This window comes from Amblyraja radiata, chromosome 10 (genome assembly GCF_010909765.2).
Source record: "Amblyraja radiata isolate CabotCenter1 chromosome 10, sAmbRad1.1.pri, whole genome shotgun sequence".
Lineage (NCBI taxonomy): Eukaryota > Metazoa > Chordata > Chondrichthyes > Rajiformes > Rajidae > Amblyraja > Amblyraja radiata.
Window position 1 is genome coordinate 50,020,690 of NC_045965.1, and position 21,199 is coordinate 50,041,888.

At 40.6% G+C, this 21,199-nt stretch overlaps 1 protein-coding gene across 5 annotated transcripts in view; it reads right to left on the minus strand.

The window, feature by feature from the left end:
- The window catches only part of st3gal3 (ST3 beta-galactoside alpha-2,3-sialyltransferase 3), a 378,440-nt gene that overhangs the window by 33,133 nt on the left and 324,108 nt on the right, over positions 1–21,199 (minus strand). For all 5 annotated transcript variants that reach the window (XM_033028810.1, XM_033028812.1, XM_033028811.1 and 2 more), the window contains one exon: positions 3,737–3,883. In XM_033028810.1, coding sequence (XP_032884701.1) covers positions 3,737–3,883 — 147 coding nt within the window. The remainder of the gene's footprint in view (positions 1–3,736; positions 3,884–21,199) is intronic.

The following is a 21,199-nucleotide window of genomic DNA, read 5'->3' on the forward strand; positions in this document are numbered from 1 at the left end:
ATATTGCTCAATTTTTCACTTCCTGAAAAGAGAAATAGTTCTGTTTTCTGTTTCAAGTGAAGAAAATATAACCAACTCATACATTTCAAAATTCAACATTCTCGGTTCAGTGTCAAATACAACCAAATTTGATAATGCAGAAGCTGTTCAAGTGAGCTTGTTACTTTTGTTTGATGAGATCAATTTATCTTAGATTACAATTGAATTTTTAAATTTATAATAAATAACCCCAGCACTACTTTTTGAGAAAGCTTTCCCCAATTCAACTAGCCAATGATTAGCAGTTAATTTAATTTCTCTCATTGATCTATTAAAATATACTTTTATACTTGTCAATAAGTTCTAACCTAAAAAAATATTTTCTTCATACAATTTCTTAAACTGTTTCAGAGTGCTTCAACCCCATTCACCCTGCCCTCCAGCATTCCCAGAATCTCCATTGATCACCCAAGAGTCTTCTCTCCCAGAAATAATCCCTGCATCTCACAGAGTATGACAAAGGTTAGGATAGCTGTGCAGCACAATAACCTTAAGGCATTCATTGACGCACATCAATGTTGCTGATAGATATTCTTTGACGTACCACAATGTTTTGGGAAGGGTATTCCTTGACGCACACTACAAGGTTCTTAACATCAAAAATTAATGAAAGGATTAAATGGCATGTAGGTTTACTTGTATTAGTGTTATTGCATTTGTATATTAATGTTTTGAGAACGTATTGTTATTGATGATAAGAAATTAGAAAGTGCGCACAATTTCAAGGGTCAAAATCTGTACAAAAGGCTGACCTCTCTGAGTGGAATTTCAGAGTAACATAGAAAAATAGAAAATAGGTGCAGGAGGAGGCCATTTGGCCCTTCGAGCCAGCACCGCTATTCATTGTGATCATCGTCCCCAATCAATAACCCGTGCCTGCCTTCTCCCCATATCCCTTGATTCCACTAGCCCCATGAGTATCTAACTCTCTCTTAAATCCATCCAGTGACTTGGCCTCCATTGCCCTCTGTGGCAGAATTCCACAAATTCACAAATCTCTGGGTGAAAGTTTTTTCTCACCTCATTCTTAAATGGCTTCCCCTTTAATCTAAGAATGTGGCCCCTGGTTCTGGACTCACCGAATATTGGGAACATTTTTCCTGCATCGAGCTTGTCCAGTCCTTTTATAATTTTATATGTTTCCAAAAAATTCCCCCTCATTCTTCTAAGCTCCAGTGAATACAAGGCTAGTCTTTTCAATCTTTCCTCATATGACAGTCCCACCATCCCAGGGATCAATCTCGTCAAGTAGTACAGTAACTGGGACTGTGCTGCTCTCCTTGTGCACAAGTAAATAAAGTGTGTCTGGAATATTAATGGAAGTTGTCAGGATCGTCATACAGCATGGAAACAGGCCCTTCAGCCCAATGTGTCCATACCGACCAAGAAGCCCCATCTAAGCTCGTCCCACTTGCCCATGTTTGGTCCACATCCTTCTAAATCTTTTCTATCCATGTACCGATCCAAATGCCTTTTAATGTTATTATTGTATCTGCATCAACTGCTTCTTCTGGCAGCTCATTCCATATACCCACCACTTTAATTGCACACTTTCTGACAAATATTTCATAGCTTCAAGGGTGTCCCAAAGAATCAGGTCAGTCTCAATTATTTTGTTAGCGGTGACCAAAGGCAGATTATGAAATCGATTCAGGCATCTACTTTGGATCTTAGTATATAAAAAAAATATATGGGCAGATTACAGAAACAATCAATGTCCAATTTCGAACAAAAAATGGTGCTTGAAAATGGTAAACATGAAAGAGTATGTAAATTGAAAATAGTGAAAAGTTGTAACAGCTGTCTCTGTGAAGCACCTTTGGCCATTTTTGCATGTTAACAGCCCATATATATAAGCAAAAGTAGCCTGTATATAAAAGCACTTTGTTTTAAGCAATGTTGGCAGATCAGCAGGTAAAATAACAGAGCAGACTTTATGGAGTGGATAGCAGACTTCTGAGCTGGAGCATGTTATGGTTCTCATGCTCTTGTGTTTCTATTTAATTTGGAGGACTGGAAATGCTCAATATCAAGAAACCAATCTGGCTTTCAAATATACAATAACAGTTAAAAAGGTAGAAAAAGAATCAATCCATTGACAAGACACAGCACATACAATAACTTGGCACAATGATTCAAAATAGTTGGTTTGCAACATTACATATGTTAAGAATTCTTATTTAAGAAACAATTACAGCACTGACTATATCAGAGGGAAAACAGTATTCTACAAATAATATTGTTTCAATTATTTAAGCACTGCATATCATTTCATTAGCCAAACCACTTAATTTTTGCCTGTAATCAAAGGATGGAATTCAGCTTGCGTCTACCTGGTCATGAAATGTCACTGAGACTATATTGTCAGCGTGCCAATGATTGCATATTGATACCTCGGGAATGGATCATCTGTTCAAACATTTATATCTTTGCAAAGCCAATTGCTGCATCAGAACCTGTGGTAAATGTGCAATCTCTTATCTATTTGGATATTGCAATTTGTCAAAGCCGTTTGCAATTTGGTCCCGTTCTAAAAGTGATGCTGCTGTGTTGACAACAGTACCCACTCCCAACAGACAATTCATGCTTTGCAGTTATTCACATCGGCTGTGTTTATGTTTTCAATGTCACTAAATTGTGTAGTTTGCTCATTCCCTCTGCAATGCCACTCCGGGAGACCATTAGGTGATGCATGAACTCCAGATCAACTAGAGTCATAGAGTCCTACAGCATGGAATCAGGCCCAGCAGCACAACTTGCCCACAACAACCAACATGTCCCATCTACACTAGTCCAACCTACCCATGTTTGGCCCATATCCATCGAACACCTATTCTGTCCATAACAGAAGTGACTTGTACATTAGCGTCTTGTGGAAAGGTTGCCCAACCTTTAACAGATTTACAGAGACATACACCATGGAAACAGGCCCTTTGGCCAATCAAGTCCATGCCACCATCAACCACCCGCCTGCAGTAATCCTACATCAATCCATTTTATAATCTCCCCACATTCTTATCAACTCCAGTAAAATCAATCATTTCCAATAGCCAGTTCACTCACCGACCCACAGGATTTTGGGATGTGGACTACACTTGGTCTGTTTTGTACATACTAATTTGCACTTCTCCACGTAGATTGACTGTAATGAACAGGATCTTCCCTACTCTTGTTCAAAAGCCCACCAAGATGAGAACAAATCACAAGGGGCGGCACGGTGGCGTAGCAGTAGAGTTGCTTCCTTACAGCGTTGCAGTGCCAGAGACTGGGGTTCGATCCCGAATAGGGGTGCTGTCTGTATGGAGTTTGTACATTCTCCCCGTGACCGCGTGGGTTTCCTCCGAGATCTCGGTTACTTCCCACACTCCCAAGACGTCCAGGTTTGTAGGTTAATTGGCTTGGGTTTGTATACTTGGTATAAGTGTAAATTGTCCCTAGTGTGTGTACGCTTGCGTTAGTGTGTGGGGATCGCTGGTCGGCTCGGACTCTGTGGACCGAAGGGCCTATTTCCGCGCTGTATCTCTAAAAGAAATGCTGCACTTGGAAATTAACATAAATTTCAATCCTTGACAGAGCGTTAAATGTACATGTTCGATTCTTCTGCCCTATGCATTTGTTAAATACAATATTATTTAACACAGTTCCACAATGGTAAATTGAAAAATCTAACACATAGCTAGTCACATATTTTACTCACCCCACGACCCATCATTCCATTGTTGACTGGAAGGCCAATAAATGTGAAAGCTGCTTCACGGATGAAATAAGGATTCAGAATTCGGATCTCTTTGGGTTCCTTTGGGACAACTGTGGCAACGGACTTCCAGAAGCCATCTGAAGGACTCTGTAAATAAACAAAGCAAAAGGTCTGTTTTCTATTTAAACAAAACAAATGCACTTTTCAGTCTCTATTTCTTTATCCTATTTACATTTAATACAAGTTGCCAAAATCATGAAGAAAGCAACATTTCAAACTGTTATAAGTTGTTTGATTGTGATCCATCCATTGCTTTTTTGATTACAGGCAACAAACAATCTGTTGAAGGAATTAAGAGGGTTAAGCAGTGTGTGTTGGGGAAGGGAACTGTCACTCTTTCAGGTCGATATATCTACATTACGGCAGAGAGGGGAAAGGGGAGATAGCTAGTATAAAGAGGAAATAGGTGGTAGTGAGGTAGGACCCCATAGATGATAGGTTGTCCAAGGAAGGGTGATGGTTGATGAGCAGATGGAACCAGGTAGGGGCAGGGGAGGGGTGGAGTTTGGAGATAGTGGCAGTTGAATAACAGATGGAGACAGACTAAAGAATAAAAAAAGAGGCAATTGGAGCCAGGTAAGGGGAGCGTGAAGGTGGAGATGGTTGCTGGTTGGTGATACACAGGAGCCCAAAGGTTACTTGTGCTGGAATCCGATAAAGATGGTGATAATGGAAACTAGTAGGCGAGAGGTGAATGGAAGATGGAAACAGGCGGGGAAGCTTTGGATGTTTGTGGATGAAGTGGGTGTGGGTGGAACCAGGAGTGCGAAGGGGGTGAAAATGGGCAATGAGGGTCTGGGGAAAGAGAACAAAAATGGGAGGACTGGGGAAGGGGGAAAAGGGATGCGGGCAAGGGGGTGAGGGAGAGAAAATGAGTCTCACCCTGCATGTGGTGAAGGCCAAGGATGGGCAGGTCAGTGTGGGACTGGGAAGGGAGATTAGAAACATAGAAAATAGGTGCAGGAGTAGGCCTGCACCGCCATTCAATATGATCATGGCTGATCATCCAACTCAGTATCCTGTACCTGCCTTCTCTCCATACCCCCTGATCCCTTTAGCCACAAGGGCCACATCTAACTCCCTCTTAAATATTGCCAATGAACTGGCCTCAACTACCTTCTGTGGCAGAGAATTCCACAGATTCACCACTCTCTGTGTAAAAAATGATTTTCTCATCTCGGTCCTAAAAGACTTCCCCCTTATCCTTAAACTGTGACCCCTTGTTCTGGACTTCCCCAACATCGGGAATAATCTTCCTGCATCTAGCATGTCCAACCCCTTAAGAATTTTGTAAATTTCTATAAGATCCCCCCTCAATCTTCTAAATTCTAGCAAGTACAAGCCGAGTCTATCCAGTCTTTCTTCATATGAAAGTCCTGCCATCCCAGGAATCAGTCTGGTAAACCTTCTCTGTACTCCTTCTATGGCAAGAATGTCTTTCCTCAGATTAGGAGACCAAAACTGTACGCAATACTCCAGGTGTGGTCTCACCAAGACCCTGTACAACTGCAGTAGAACCTCCCTGCTCTTATACTCAAATCCTTTTGCTATGAATGCTAACATACCATTCGCTTTCTTCACTGCCTGCTGCACCTGCATGCCTACTTTCAATGACTGGTGTACCATGACACCCAGGTCTCATTGCATCTCCCCTTTTCCTAATCGGCCACCATTCAGATAATAGTCTACTTTCCTGTTTTTGCCACCAAAGTGGATAACCTCACATTTATCCACATTATACTGCATCTGCCTTGCATTTGCCCACTCACCCAACCTATCCAAGTCACCTTGCAGCCTCCTAGCAACCTCCTCACAGCTAACACTGCCCCCCAGCTTCGTGTCATCCGCAAACTTGGAGATGTTGCATTCAATTCCCTCATCCAGATCATTAATATATATTGTAAATAGCTGGGGTCCCAGCACTGAGCCTTGCGGTACCCCACTAGTCACTGCCTGCCATTCTGAAAAGGACCAGTTTACTCCTACTCTTTGCTTCCTGTCTGCCAGCCAATTCTCTATCCACATCAATACTGATCCCCAACACCGTGTGCTTTAAGTTTGCATACTAATCTCTTATGTGGGACCTTGTCGAAAGCCTTCTGAAAGTCCAGATATAACACATCCACTGGTTCTCCCTTATCCACTCTACTAGTTACATCCTCGAAAAAATCTATAAGAATTTCTATAAGAAGAGATTGAAATGGCATGTATCCAAGAGCTTGGGATTGTCATTGCAGACAAAGCGCAGGTGGTTGTAACCTAGTCTGTGCTTGGTCTCACCGATGTAAGGGGTTGGAAAGGCCACCACATCAGGAGCACTGAATAGAGTAGATGTGGGTAAAATATAGAATCATAAAACTGACATCCCTTTCTCGTTTCATAATTTTTGAGTTATTTTTGTATTTGTTCTATGCAACCTATGATTGAATTGATAAGGGATCGCCCAAACCTATTCCTTTATAATTTGTGTCTCATGTCTCTCACATTTACTGCTCACAGAAATATCTCTGGTTCTTAGCAGGGTCGTTTCTAAAAAGAGACCAATTTCAAGTACAGTAAAACTATTAATTTTACACGTTCAGTTTAGTTTAGTTAAGAGATACAGCGCAAAACAGGCCTTTCGGCCAACTGGGTCCGTGCTGACCAGCGATCCCCGCACATTAACACTATCCTACACTCACTACGGACAATTTTTACATTTACCAAGCCAATTAACCTACAAACCTGTACGTCTTTAGAGTGTGGGAGGAAACCGAAGGTCTTGGGGAAAACCCACGCAGGTCACGGGGCGAACATACAAACTCCATACAGACAGCATCCGTAGTCGGGATCGAACCCGTGTATCCGGCGCTGCATTTGCTGTGAGGCAGCAACTCTACCGCTGAGCCACCGTGACCACTGTGACAGTGGTGCTAGACTGGCAGAATTGTTTTGATTCTTGGATTATTAATATTCATATTAATACTCTAACACATTTTTAATTTACTTTTTTTGTGGTTGCTGCACAGTACAATGCATTTTCCAGTGAACCAACAAGTTTCAAAAGAGCACTGAAAATAGAACGGAATGAGTTTCAAGGGACTCCAGGAACCAAATATCCATGAACCAGATGCCAAACCATCAGGATTTCCAAACAAATGGATGGCAGATGAGAGGAGTTTTATTGTGATTGATAGGAGAAGGTTAAAGAGGAAGTGAAGTTCACAATTTTGTGGGTGGTAGAGCCAAAATATTTAAAAAATACTTGGATATGCCCTTAGCATGTAACATAACTGTGATTCATCATACACTGAGCCAAATTGTTTCTTCATATATCCACACATTTCTATGATTCTCGAGATGAAGTATGGTATAAGCTTCTGACATACAGAAAATGAAACCAAAATTATAAAAGTTAAGCAAATTATAAATTGTCTATTATATGAGTACAACATTTACACAAGTCATGAGCACAACTTGCAAAAGTTTAGTCAACAGTATAAATTCCAATTTGTGGCAAGAAAAATATTACTGCCTTGCCCTCAAATTATCTGCTCCATAGCTGAATTGGTGCAGAGGGGAGCACACAGTGAAGGATCATAAATTTTTGACTAAGAAAATACAGAATCAGTTTAAATATTTGAACTTTTGAATATTATTGGCAGTGATTAGTTGTCAGAGCTGTAAGAAAAATAAAGTATGCCTTCAGGATCTTTAAGTTAATCAATTACACATTCTTACATGGATTTCACAATCTTTTTGCCCTTGCACAACACACTATTGTCGCCATCCTAAAACCAAGGACTTATATTTTCTGCAATATATTTGGGGGCTATAGGGAAAGGGCTGGAAAAGTAGAATGAGATAGACAGCTTTCAAAGAACTTTAACAGGAATTGGTAGCCTTCTGTTTGGTGTCAAAGTATAATTGAATACAAATAGAAAATATATTCTCCTTAACCTAAATTCTCTCTGAACTAAATTTCCATTGAATTTTCATAGCATTGGTGTCTGGTAAACAATTTCTTTTTTTTAAACTTTATGTAAAAAGTAATGAGATTTATGACACAAATTGTTTAAATGCTCATTTCTGGAGTCAAAAGGTTGGATATTGGAGAAGATTTAAAATGACCCCAAAATCCAAATTAATTTTGTTTGACTTCTGGGACATACTTTATTAGAAGAGAACTGCAAGGCAGAACGTAAAGTTGCTAACAAATCAAGTATTCCGTTCACAACCAGATGTGACCACAAAATGAAGACATAAATCCATCCCTCTAGCAGTTCCTCACTTTGTCTGTAATTTTTGTCCACTCTGTGCATCAAGTGCAATTAAATTCAAGATATGTTTGAATCCAGATCCAGTTTAACCTTTATGGAAACAGGCAAGTGATGATTATATAATTAATATCTGCTCTCTGAAAAGGTTTGGTCGAGAAAGTTAGCAACGTGGAGAATGTCCACAGGAAACCATTTTCCAATGCTGTACTATAAAGAATGGGATCGTGCTCCATTAATAGGCAGTAACCATATTTAGAAATTTGAAAATTTCCATTAGATGGGTATTTTGTTAACCTAATTTCCTCATTTAGTTTCCCAGTTTCTCTACTACTTTACATTTTGATATTGAAAAAGAATTACAAAAAAAATCAATATGGAACATGTCTGATGAGTAAAAGGGATGTGTTATGTAAATAAAAACCACCATAACATTTTCTCACCCTTGACACACTGCCTCTCAATAAAACACCTCAGGTAAGCTAATAACAGTGCTGCAGTAAGGTTATCATTACTCACTGTGAACACAATTAGTTTAGATTGATCTATGGCAAGGACTAAATTCCCAATTAATAAAAAGTAGGCCAAGGAAGAAGTTACAGTATGATTCTTTGTGATATATCATTCTCAGAAAAAACTGTATCAACAAGGTTAAAACCATCTTAACAAAGAGTGACAATATTCCTAATGGGTAGAAATATTAAAAAGATTTCCAAGTCAGGGGAAATCGGTAGTTAAATCTTGCTGTGTGCTCAATGGTTATGGACTTTTCACTGGATCAGATGCCACGGAATGCAGCAGCCAATTTCTAGGACACACAGGATTCTAGGATCCACACCAGGTTAGTATCAAAATCAATGCAAAAAAAAATAAGGAAAGAGGCTTAAAAGTAGTATGTGTAAGTATCTTTTTAATTTTTTCTCATAAAACTATTATACAAAGAACTTCCAGGTACTTTTCTGCAGTCAGATGTTATACATTCCTTTAGATCACAACTGCACACAGGACCTCGGGTGCAATTGAACCATTCCATGGTGACTTTTCAGCCTAATTTCCTCTACTTACTTTCTACTGATTTAGAAATGTAGTTCAACATTATGTTCATTTTGTCAATTATTGCTCCATCTTGACTTGATATGTTAAGTGCAGTCATTATTTTTTTAAAGACATTTGGAAAATACAGGATTCTGTGAGATTTGATGGCCAATTCTTGGGTCATTGTGGCCATATTACCAACTCACTTCTATCAGTATTAAATATATAGTTTTAATGTACTTGTATTCAGTTATTAATGTCTGTGCAATGATAAATGATTTTATCTACTAAAATACATTTATGTCTTATAGCAGACATAAATTCTGGCACTTAACCTAAATATAGCATTCCAATAATGTGCAGGACATTGCATGATATTTTAGTTGTCCTTCAAAGCATTGTAATCTATTCTTGTGATTTTAAATAAATGGGACTAGATTCAAGGTAGATTAAAGATGTAACTCATCAATATCTGTACAAATTAGAGCAAAAAAACTGCAGCTACTGGAAACCTGAAATTAAATCAGAAAATGCTGGTTATCCAGCATGGGGAGGGAGAGAAAGAACCAATGTTTAGGTCAAGGACCATTCATCAGAACTAGAGAAATGATAAGTGTATTTTAAGTTGGAAAGGGGGGAGAGTGATGGTGATCACAGAGGAAGTGTAACACCGACATTATAAACTGATGGAGACAAAAAGAAAGAAATGTTGAAACAGAAAGGTACGACCACATCTGTGAACGAAATCTGTCCAAAAGCAAGGTGATGCAAGGTCATTGACCTGATATGCTTTTATCTCCATAGATACTGCCTGATGTTTCAAGTATGTCCAGTACTTTCTGTTTCTTATTAATGTATGCATTTGCAATTTAGGATTTTAATACACAAACCCTCCTGTAAACCTTGACAAGAGTAATTCCAAAAGTTGGTATTTGCTTTATCCATCACAAATATTGGTTTTATCACAAATCTCAGATTGTCTTTGCCTTTGAATTATACTATCAGTGTCTCACATCAGTTTAGGAGCTAAGTTACTGCTTATTTATTTGAGATAAACCATTCAATACAATGCCCACGCTTACCACAACAGATGGAATTATACTCGTTTTTAAAATTATTTAACTATGTTAAATATATAATCTTCATGCAAACATAATCTTTATGGATTTTCAGAGTGATTACTTTGAAACAAAAATGAACTCAGTGCATGCAATAATATCAGACAGCATCACTTATCTTGTATACCCAAATCGTTCAATCCCAAACCCTACTTTGTTTATTTTAGTTTACAGCATGGAAACAGGCCCTTTGACCCATCAAGCCCACGCCAACCATTGTTCACCCATTCACACTAGCTCTATGTTATCCCACTTTCTCATCCACTCATCACACACGAGTGTCAATTTACAGAGGCTAATTAACCTGCAAACCAGCACATCTTTGTGATGTGGGAAGAAACCAGATGAAACCTCTGCGGACACAGGAAGAATGCTCAAACTCCACACAGACTCCACCTCGTCAGCATTGAATCCGGGTCTCTGGTGCTATGAGGCAGCAGCTCTACCAGCTTTGCTATTGTACTGCCTCTGTACTGTAATGTCATTGGTGATTCCAATGTTGAATGCACACATCTACTTAAGCAATTTAATGATAAACTTGCATTACCATTACAACGGAGTGTGCATTAAACAGTTGGTGACTTCGCATCATGCACATGCTGACTATAAATCATGGGATTGCAAGAATATTTCAGAAAGACTTTTGCTGATCTAGCTGTTTGTGATTAATTTTTGATATTCCCACTCAGTTTTATAAATGGGCATTCAGTACTCTACCACTAGAACTATCGGCCTGATTCTTATGCACTGTTCCTTCAATGGCATTCAAATTAAGAGTAGGTTAATTTAAAGTCCTTATGGTTCCTTGGTTTCATTCTTCCCAGAGTACAGAAGGACTGCAAACAGTTCAGAAAGACAATCAAACAAAAGCAAAGCATTAGAAATTCAAGGGGTCAGACACCGGAAATCGCCTAGAGGCTGATAAATACATTTGATTTTTGCAGGGTTTTAAACACAATTGGAAGCCACCTGGAAGCGTTTTGAATATTCACATTGTTATGTTGCTGTATCAAAGAGAAAATATTACAATATTTAATGAGGAAAATTAAAAGGGCTATATACTGCAAGCACCTTATCACCTGCTTGACTTTCTATCAAAAAACAATGTAGTAATGAGAAGTATTATCTCCCACGTTGCATGGTAAGGACGATAAGAATAAATATACAAAGATTAAAACGGACTCTGTGTGATATCATAATTTTATCCCTTCCCGAGACCAGGCAGGTTTTCATGCATCTGCAGAAGATTATATTTTGTTTGCATCTATTTCTGAAGATAGAACCGTTTACAGGACACGCTTCAGAGATGTCATATTTTCTTCCATTTAGATCGACAGAAAAAGTGAATTAGGTTCATATGGAAGTTTGGAATGGATGGAATGCTATTTATTGTCATTCAAACAACTTGGTTTGAACGAAATTTCATTTCTAAAGTTTTTTACATTACAAAAAAACCCAAGACCCACACTTAACACAGTTTACATAAACATCCATCACAGTGAATCTCCAACACCTCCTCACTGTGATGGAAGGCAAAGTCGTTATCTCTTCCCTTTGTTCTTCTCCCGCGGTCCAGCAGTCCAACTGCAGCGTCGAGGCGAACTGGGGCGCTGATGTTAAAGCCCCAGGTGGGCGATGATAAGTCCTGTGGCCGTTTAAGCCGTGCCGGGCGATGTTAGGCCCCGGCTCCGTGTCCTTTAAACCCCACGATTCCAGCGGGAGAAGTTGCAGTTGCAGAGCTCGGAAAAGCGATCTCCCACCAGGGACCTGCGGGTTCCCGATGTAACTGTCCACCGGGCCTGCGGCCGGAGCCTCTGAACTCCAAAGTCGGGTCGCAGCCGCGCGCCACCACAACTCTTCCCGCTCCGAAGACGGCCAGCTCCGCGATGTCAGATCCGCAGGCTCCGCGACTGGAGCTCTCAGGTCAGTCCCTGGCCGGAGGCCTCTGCCGGCTCCTCGATGTTAGGCCCAACGACATCTGAGACCCGACAGTGAAAAAGTCAGGTCCCCGCACAGGGAAGAGATGCAGGTTTGTCCACTGATAATCCAGCAATTCCGTTTTGTAAATGACAGGAGTACAACAAGGAACCCAGCCTGCCTTTATATATAGCCACGGTACTTTGTGTGTCTTATTGACCTTTTGGTCAATGGTGACCCCCTAGGTGCTGACAGTAGGAAATTTAGTAATGGAATGCCCATGCTGGTAAATAACTAGACACTCTCTTGTCAGAGATAAAAATTGTATGAAAAGTGTGTGATAGAAATGTTACTTACTACTTATAAGACCAAGATCTTTCTGTGGGTTGAGGAGTTGTGAATGAAATTGAACATTGTGTAATCAGCAGCAAAGATCCCTACTTCTGACCTTATATTGGAAGGTAGGTCATTGATACTGCAGTTGGATGTTGCCTGGTACTGTAGCCTTTGCTGTATCCCATGCTCTCAGCTGTTTTCAACATCATGTGGAGGGCTTCTATCCTGATGGATATCTTAGGTGGATACCTTAGATATCTTTGGCACTTATTGCTGAAGATTGTTGTGAATGCTTCAGCCTTGTCTTTAGACTCACATGCTGGACCCTGCCTTTGTTGAAGATGGAGATATTCTCAGAAATTCCTGCTCCACCGGCTGTTTAATTATTCACCACCATTCACAGCCAGATATGGTGGGTATGCAATGCTTTGGTCAGAATCATTGGTTGTGAGTTTGCCTAGCCTTGTCCACTGCTTGCTGCTTTTGCTGCTCAGCATGTATTGGAGACTTGTCAGCACCTCTGCAGAACATTGATAGGCAACATTTCAGGTCGGGGCCAGTCTTTAGACTGCTTGTAGTAGGATGGAAAAATCTGGAAGAGGAGTGGGATAAAGTATAGCAAGTGATAGGTGGAAGGGGGGTTTTGATTGGCAGATGATTGGACAAAGGCCAGTGATGTAAAAAACAAGAGTGAGATAAGAGGGATAGAGGAGGAAATGTGGTCAGGGCATGGAATATAGGTGGAAACGGAAAGGGGAGTAGTAAGGGGAAACAGTAGTAAGGTGAAACAGAAATGGGTGCATATCCAGGGAACCAGATATAGAGAAGGGGAGGGGGGTGTTTGTAGGTTATTTACCTAACATTGGAGAATTCAATGTTCCTACCGTTGAGTTGTAAGCTACCCAGGCAGAATATGAAGTGCTGTTCCTAGGTATGTTACAATACTTACCTTCAGCGGCGCTGCAATTCTGCCACTGGCCGTGTGCGCGATTTTGGCGCCTTTGAGGGGGGGGGGGGCGAGGTTAAAACGCGTTTTTTTCTTACCTTGTCCTGGATTATATTTGGTTGGAGTGCAAGCTTTTGCTGAAGAATCGTTCCGACGGGCGTTCTGTATATTTTTTTTTTTTAATCGCCCGACTAGTTCAGCGCTGGAGTCATTTTAAAATCAACTTCTGAAGCCGTCAACACCGACAACGGGGACGGATTTCAGGTAGGGGACAGGTAAACGAAAGCCGTTTATTTTATGTATCAAAGTGGTCCTTAAGATGCCTTTAGTTCACATTTTAAGTTGCAGGTGATTTAGTCCCCATACGAACCGGCAGTATTTTTCATGCCGATATGGGGGCACTAAATTCACCGCAAACTGCAACGTTCCAAATGATCGCGTTCCAGAAAAACCCACTCGCAAGATGATTTAAATGGCCATTAATTTACAGGTATTTCCTTCCATTTGGCTTATAAATTCATGACAATGAGATTTAAAAATTATGTTCTGTTGTGGATTCTTGTGTGAATGTTATTTGGACACTTAGGCTATTTAAAAATGTTAATCTATTCTTAAGAAATTGATAGATGTTTAGATCTCGTAATTGAATTTTGTAATTAGCTACAATTAGGTAACTAACTAATGATATGCTTTAATTTCAAGTCATCTAAGTAAGATTGTTTCATATTTGTTTCAGAATGCTTCAATCTATAATAACTGAAAATTTCTTTCAGTTCTCTTAATTTTTAAGAAAGTTAAGGCCATTTGACTGTTCTCGATCACAGCTTTTGTGTTAAGTCAATGGAAAAGCAATAGGGAACAAGATGCTAATTTCTGAGTATGAAAATGGCCATAACATCTTTAATACTGAAGATATGAAAGTGAATTAGGTGTCAAATTAAACTTATTTTTATGCTTTATCTGATGGGATAAATTACAGACTTGATTTTTAAAATCTCAAAATTTTGTAACATTGCTACTGTTCCTAGAATTTGCATGTGGCTCACTCTGGCAATGAAAGTGCCCAGTATAGAAGATTAGCAAGGGAATGAAAAGGGCTGTTAAAATGGTTAGCAACTGGGAGATCCAACAGACCTAGGTGGACTAAGCGCAAGTTTAAAAGCACAGCAAATTTAAATTTCTGGCTTATTGGTCTGCTAATTTAATCTCAGTGCCAACACAATATCCACATTAAAGCAATTATTACACATGAGTGATCCAAGTGCTTTGGTTCAATCTTGAAGTGCCAACATTTGTCACAGACGGCCTGTTCCTGGAATTACACCTCAATGTATTTGACACTCAGTTTTAAATGGCAATACTTTAAATTCTAGCAAACAATGGGACTGAAGTCAAACAAGCATAACATTTACTTTTCCAGTTGGCTAGTGGTGCAGCAATGACTGGCAGTATGACAACATTTTTTTTTATCATGCTTTACTGGGTACAAAAGCAGCCAGTGGTGCCAATTCACTTCTCAATCAGAATCAAATATTTTGGAACCACACACAAATTTGCTTCCTCAGCTGAAGTGCTGGACAAGCCAAATACATGACTGATAGAATATGTCATGTTAATCACAATATCCAGTCCACATCTCTGGCCAGATTACTCTCTCAGTGCCAGTGTACAATGCCCTCCATAATGTTTGGGACAGACCCATCATTTATTTATTTGGCTCTGTACTCCACAATTTGAGATTTGTAAGTGAAAAAAAATCACATGTGGTTAAAGTGCACATTGTCAGGTTTTAATAAAGACCATTTTTATACATTTTGGTTTCACCATGTAGAAATTACAGCAGTGTTTATACATAGTGCTCCCTTCAGGGCATCATAATGTTTGGGACACAGCAATGTCATGTAAATGAAAGTAGTCATGTTTAGTATTTTGTTGCACATCCTTTGCATGCAATGACTGCTTGAAGTCTGCGATTCATGGATATCACCAGTTGCTGGGGATCTTCTCTGGTGATGCTCTGCCAGGCCTGTATTGCAGCCATCTTTAGTTTATGCTTATTGTGGGGGCTAGTCCCCTTCAGTTTTCTCTTCAGCTTATAAAAGGCATGCTCAAATGGGTTCAGATCAGGTGATTGACTTGGTCACTCAAGAATTGACCATTTTTTAGCTTTGAAAAACTCCTTTGTTGCTTTAGCAGTATGTTTGGGATCATTGTCTTGCTGTAGAATGGACCGCCAATAATGAGTTTTGAGGCATTAGTTTGAACTTGAGCATATAGGATGTGTCTATACACTTCAGAATTCATTATGCTACTACCATCAGCAGTTGTATCATCAATGAAGATAAGTAAGCCAGTACATTCAGCAGCCATACATGCCCAGGCCATAACATCCCCACCACTGTGTTTCACAGATCTAGTGGTATGCTTTGGAACTTGGGCAGTTCCTTCTCTCATCTATACTTTGCTCTTGCCATTACTCTGATATAAATTAATCTGATGACAGAAGAATTCTCTCTATAATAAAGAAAAATCCCCAAACACTTGTTCGACAGATCAGAAACGCTCTTCAGGAGTCAGGTGTGGATTTGTCAATGATCACTGTCCGCAGAAGACTTCATGAACAGAAATACTGCACTGCAAGATGCAAACCACTGGTTAGCCTCAAAAATAGGATGGGTAGGTTACAGTTTGCCAATAAGTACTTAAAAGAGCAACCACAGTTCTGGAAAAAGGTGATGTGGACAGATGGACAGATGAGACAAATTTATATCAGAGTGTCTAAGTTACTGGTTATGGACATTGTAGATGGAACATAATATGCATAAATGTGAGATCATCCTCTGGTATAAAATAGAAAAGCAAAGATTTTTATTGATGTTCAGTGAGACTCGAGTTTACTTGTGCAGGTCTTCCATGGGTTACAAACACCCGATTTATGAACAACCTGCACACATAAGTGAGCTTTTGGGAAACGGGTAGGATTGTTGGTAATGTATTTTCCGGCTGCTGTGGGTCTGCAGGCATCTCCTCTCGGGTGGTATTTACATGTACCTTTTCCCCAACAAGTCGCAACAATCAGGGACTAAGTCGGCCCAAGGAGAGCTGGAAGTGCTAAGCAGACTCGCTCACTGAGTCATTGAGGTTGGCTGGCAGCCGGGTTACGAACAGTTTGTAAAAACAGAACCATGTCATAACCTTGGGACTTCCTGTACACATATAACTATATGTATACAAACAAGATCACCGACCAATTAAGAAGGCAAATTGAGTGTTGACCATTATTGTAAGAGGTTTTGAGTACAAATGTGAAGGCGATTTACTGCATTTATGTGGGGTTCATGTATGACATCATCTGAAATATTATGTATTGATTTTATCTCCTAACCGAAGGAAGGATAAACTTGTGACAGAGATAATACAGCAAAGGTTCACCACACTGAATGCAGAGATTGGTGGGACGTCTTTGAGGAAAGATATGCAACCTATAGTCTTTTAGAGGAATGAGAAGTAGCAACAATGAAACATACAACATTGTTAAGGGGCGTGATAGGGTAAATGCACGGATGCTACTTCCCTTGGCTGGTGTGTCTATAGCTAGGGGTCTCAAGTCTCAAAATAATGGGTTGGTCATTCAGGACTGGGACAAAAATAAATGTTATTCCATGTGGGAAGCGAATCTTTGAAATTCTTAACCCCAGGATGAATTTGCTTAGTTGCTGAGTATATTCTTTGCCAGTGCCATTTATAAAACCAAGCAACTCTCATGAGCTCTTCCTTTTGCAGCTAGAATCTGCATGATAGATTTCAAAAGTTCCTCTGAAACAGTAGTTAAAAGTATGTTATTGTTGTTGCTGGAGGAAATTCACTATTTTTAGGAAACTTCAATTGAGAATGTTTCAGAGATAAAGAAATGTTCACGACCACAGCATTATAAAGAAATAAAAGAAAAGACAAAGCAAGTTAATTTGTCGGGAAAAAGATGAGACCCAGAATTGGGTTAAAAAATCTGTGAGCCTGTAAGAATAAAGGCCTGAGATTCAGAATATGAGAATGAATGTGCAGAGTAGAAAACTGAGCAACATCCCAATTTAAACAATGTGCAGAATAGGAATATCAGGGAGATCATGAAGCAGATACCAGCATGAATTTTTGTGAGATTCTGAACTTAGGCTGTAACTTTAACAGAAGCTGCGGAGGAATGAAGGAAACAGCTGCCAGGTGGATCCTCCAAAGTTACTGTAGAGAATGAAAGAATCCCTGCAGAACCCAAGGCACATTTGCGAAAAGGATAGAGACACAAGTCTGAAGAAGGGTCTCGACCCGAAACGTTGCCGATCCACATTCTGCAGAGATGCTGCCTGACCCGCTGAGTTACTCCATAATTTTGGGGGTTTTTTTAAATCAAAAAGGAGAACTGGCCACACTCCAATTCTTAACATGTAGGAAGTAAGCAAGCCTCACTACTGAGAGCTTATACTGACACTTGATTTCACTTTTCTCAGGGCTCAGAAATCTGGAAGGAAAATTCTTACATCTCCCTTATACATGATAATCAGAATGCAGGAGTGATTCATTACTTTGTTAAAGCTGACCTCAAATCAACATTGGATACTTGTTGAATAGGCATTCAAAATTGCACTTGTATATCACAAATGATTTGACGGTCTTGCAGTTAAAATGTCTGTCATTTTTATATTATAGTTAGAAAGCTTTTAACTTGCCAGTATCTATTTATTCACATTGATAAGCAGAAAAATGAGTGCTTGTTTTACATATGCAAACAATCCTTGAATGATGGATCCAGCTTCAAACAAATAAATACTTTCCAGACAGTGATGGAACTCGCTATCAAAATATGGAGGGGACTGGGGGACAGAATTTCCTGCCGGCCGCGTGCGCATGCGCACTCACACACGCGCGCGAGGCTTCGGGGGCTCAACCCAGCGCTAAATGCAGCTCAACTCTGCCTGTCTCGCCGGGTTAACCTGCAGCCTTGCCTGGACTGACGAGACACCAGTCCGGAGCCGTGGAGCTCGTGCTGCTTCTTCGCACTGGCTGTAAGCCTGGGCCATATTTCCCTTAAGTCCAGGCAGGGAGGGACAGGCAGAGTTGGCTGTGGGCACCACTCCCGTCTGATTCCTGATGTCTCTGGCCACCCCCGGGCGTAGGGGGGGGGGGGGGGGGGGGGGGGGGGGGGGGGGGCAGTCGGGTGGGGACAGGGATGATCGAGTGGAGGTTCAGCAGCGATTGCAGCGCCGGAGAGCCGGCCGGGATCGATCCTGGTTGCGGATGAGGCACAGGTCTGTTTCCAGCAAAGATCCTATAGGGTTTCCAGCAAAGATCTTTGGTGTCCAGGGCTGCCGTTGTGACCCTATGACATGGGCACGTCTCCCTCCTCCAATCACCGCGCTCTATCCTCAGTCCCACCCCCCTACTTCCGCCTCTGACCGACACCTCCCTCCTCCAATGATCGCGCTGAATCAAGTCCCGCCCCCAGTGCCTGCTGACCAACGTCTCTCGAGTCCTATCCGCGCCCTCGATCAGCAGTCCCACCCCCAGTCTCGCGGAAAGCGGAGATTTCTCCGGGTTTTAAAATCCAGATCACAAAAAATGTTGGGGGAATGTCCCCCACTTCTCAAACATGGGGGGGGACGTGTCCTCTCTGGCCCCCCGGGGTTTTTCCGCCACTGTTTCCAGACAATATGCAAACATGCTGGGTGGATTTTTAAGTGGCACAGTAGAGCCACGTTGCTGCAAACTAGTAGTTTAAAATGTAGCAGTTTCATTCTTTATGTCTTGGATAGTCCAAATAGCAATACAATGAGGGAAGTCTTAAAGCCCTGTCCCACGGTACGAGTTCATTCCAAGAGCTCTACCGAATTTAAAAAAAATCAAACTCGTGGTAGGCACGGAGAAGGAACGTAGCGGGTACGTCGGAGCTCGGGGACGTCTCTTAGCGCTAACGGCAGGTACTCGGGAAGACTCGCTAACAGCAGGTAAGCACAGGAAGACTCGTGAAAATTTTTCAACATGATGAAAAATGTCCACGAGAGCCCCGAGTACCGACGACTGGCCTTTACCGTAAATGTCCGAGTTCGAATCAGGGCAAACTCGGGAGAACTCTTGGAATGAACCCGTACCGTGGGACAGGGCTTTTACTTTATGTATGCATTTATTGTCTTCGGAGAAGATCCTCATGTTAATTCCTGATTTGTAGTTTGTAGATGGAGGGCAATGTCATGCCAACAGTGGCAATGTGGTCCCATCCGAAAACCTGCTTGTGAGCACTTCATCATCCATCTCATTATATTGGTTTATTATTGTACATGTTGCTGCTAATTCAACACATTTGTGAAAACTGTCATTATCTGGAAAGCTTTCTAAAAGCCTCCTTCCTATCAGCGCTGTGACACATTGTCAGCCAGAATCCTAGTACAGAGAGCAATTTAACTTGGTAATTGGCCAAAGAACTGTCACCGGACATCTTATTGGCCCTGAGCCAGCAGTTAAAAACAGAAGACAGATAAGATAGTATGGAAGTACTTTAGAGTCAATTTGAAATTTTTCCAGAATTTCCACACCATGGTATCCCATTCCTTGCAACTCTGAGACAGCACTGCTGCGTTGTTAGCTTTCCAATCAAATACAAATTCTTGCTGCCTTATTTTTATTTTTGTCAGCTTCAGATGCATTTTCCTAGCCACATAATATTATCAAATTCTTCTTCAGAAAGTTTAGTAAGTGGAAAGGACATACAGCTGTGATGTGAAGATCAGGTACACACAACCAGAAACTTGAAAGAGTTTCAACTACAAGGTATTAGCCAGTGAATTCAGAGCAAAAGCTTCTAACATAAGATAAAAGGTCAGTGGGAAAATTGCATCATCCTGAGAATGTTATCAATGTCTCACTGTCAGAATACCTCTAGGACGTTTTTATTTTAAATTTAGCAATCAAATAAAACGAAGAATGCAATATACACATCAAAAAATAGATTTCTCCAGTCAATTCATTTTTTCCCTAGCCATTCCCTTGTGCCATACTTAGTTGAAAGGATGATGAGAAGTCAAGCTATTAAACTGAATTCAATGAGCTGAGCAGAAGTGGTGTTATGCTCCAGTCTATTTGCCCTCTAGGGAAAAGTTTATTTCATGATTCATCATCAGTTCAATGAAAACTGCATGCATTTAATCTCACAATACAAATGAGAGCACACAGCAATTGGCATGTAAATGACTTCATGAGATACCATCATCATTGATCCTTTGTTTTAAAGTATTTTTATTTACAGTAGCTGATTGCGATGTGATTCCTTTATCAAATGGATATTCAACTTCTGAGATCGGGGATGGAAGGAGTTGGTTGACTTTTTTGTAGTTACTTGTTGGACACTCAATTGAGAACAAAAGGAGAAATACAAAAGATGGACACTCCAAAAACAGGCAGCCACTCTGGAGAGAAGGAATGGGTGACGTTTTGGGTTGAGACTTTTCCTCAGACTGGTTAGGGATACGGGAAACAAGAGATATAGATGATGATGTAGAGAGATAAAGAACAATGAATGAAAGATATGTGTAAAAGTAATGTTGATAAAGGAAACAGGCCATTGTTAGCTGTTTGTTGGGTGAAAACGAGAAGTCAATGCGATTTGGGTGGGGGCGGGATAGAGAGAGAGGGAATGCGGGGGTACCTGAAGTTAGAGAAATCAATATTCATACCACTATGCTGTAAGCTGCCCAAGCGAAATTTGAGATGCTGTTCCTCCAATTTGCATTTAGCCTCACTCTGGCAATGG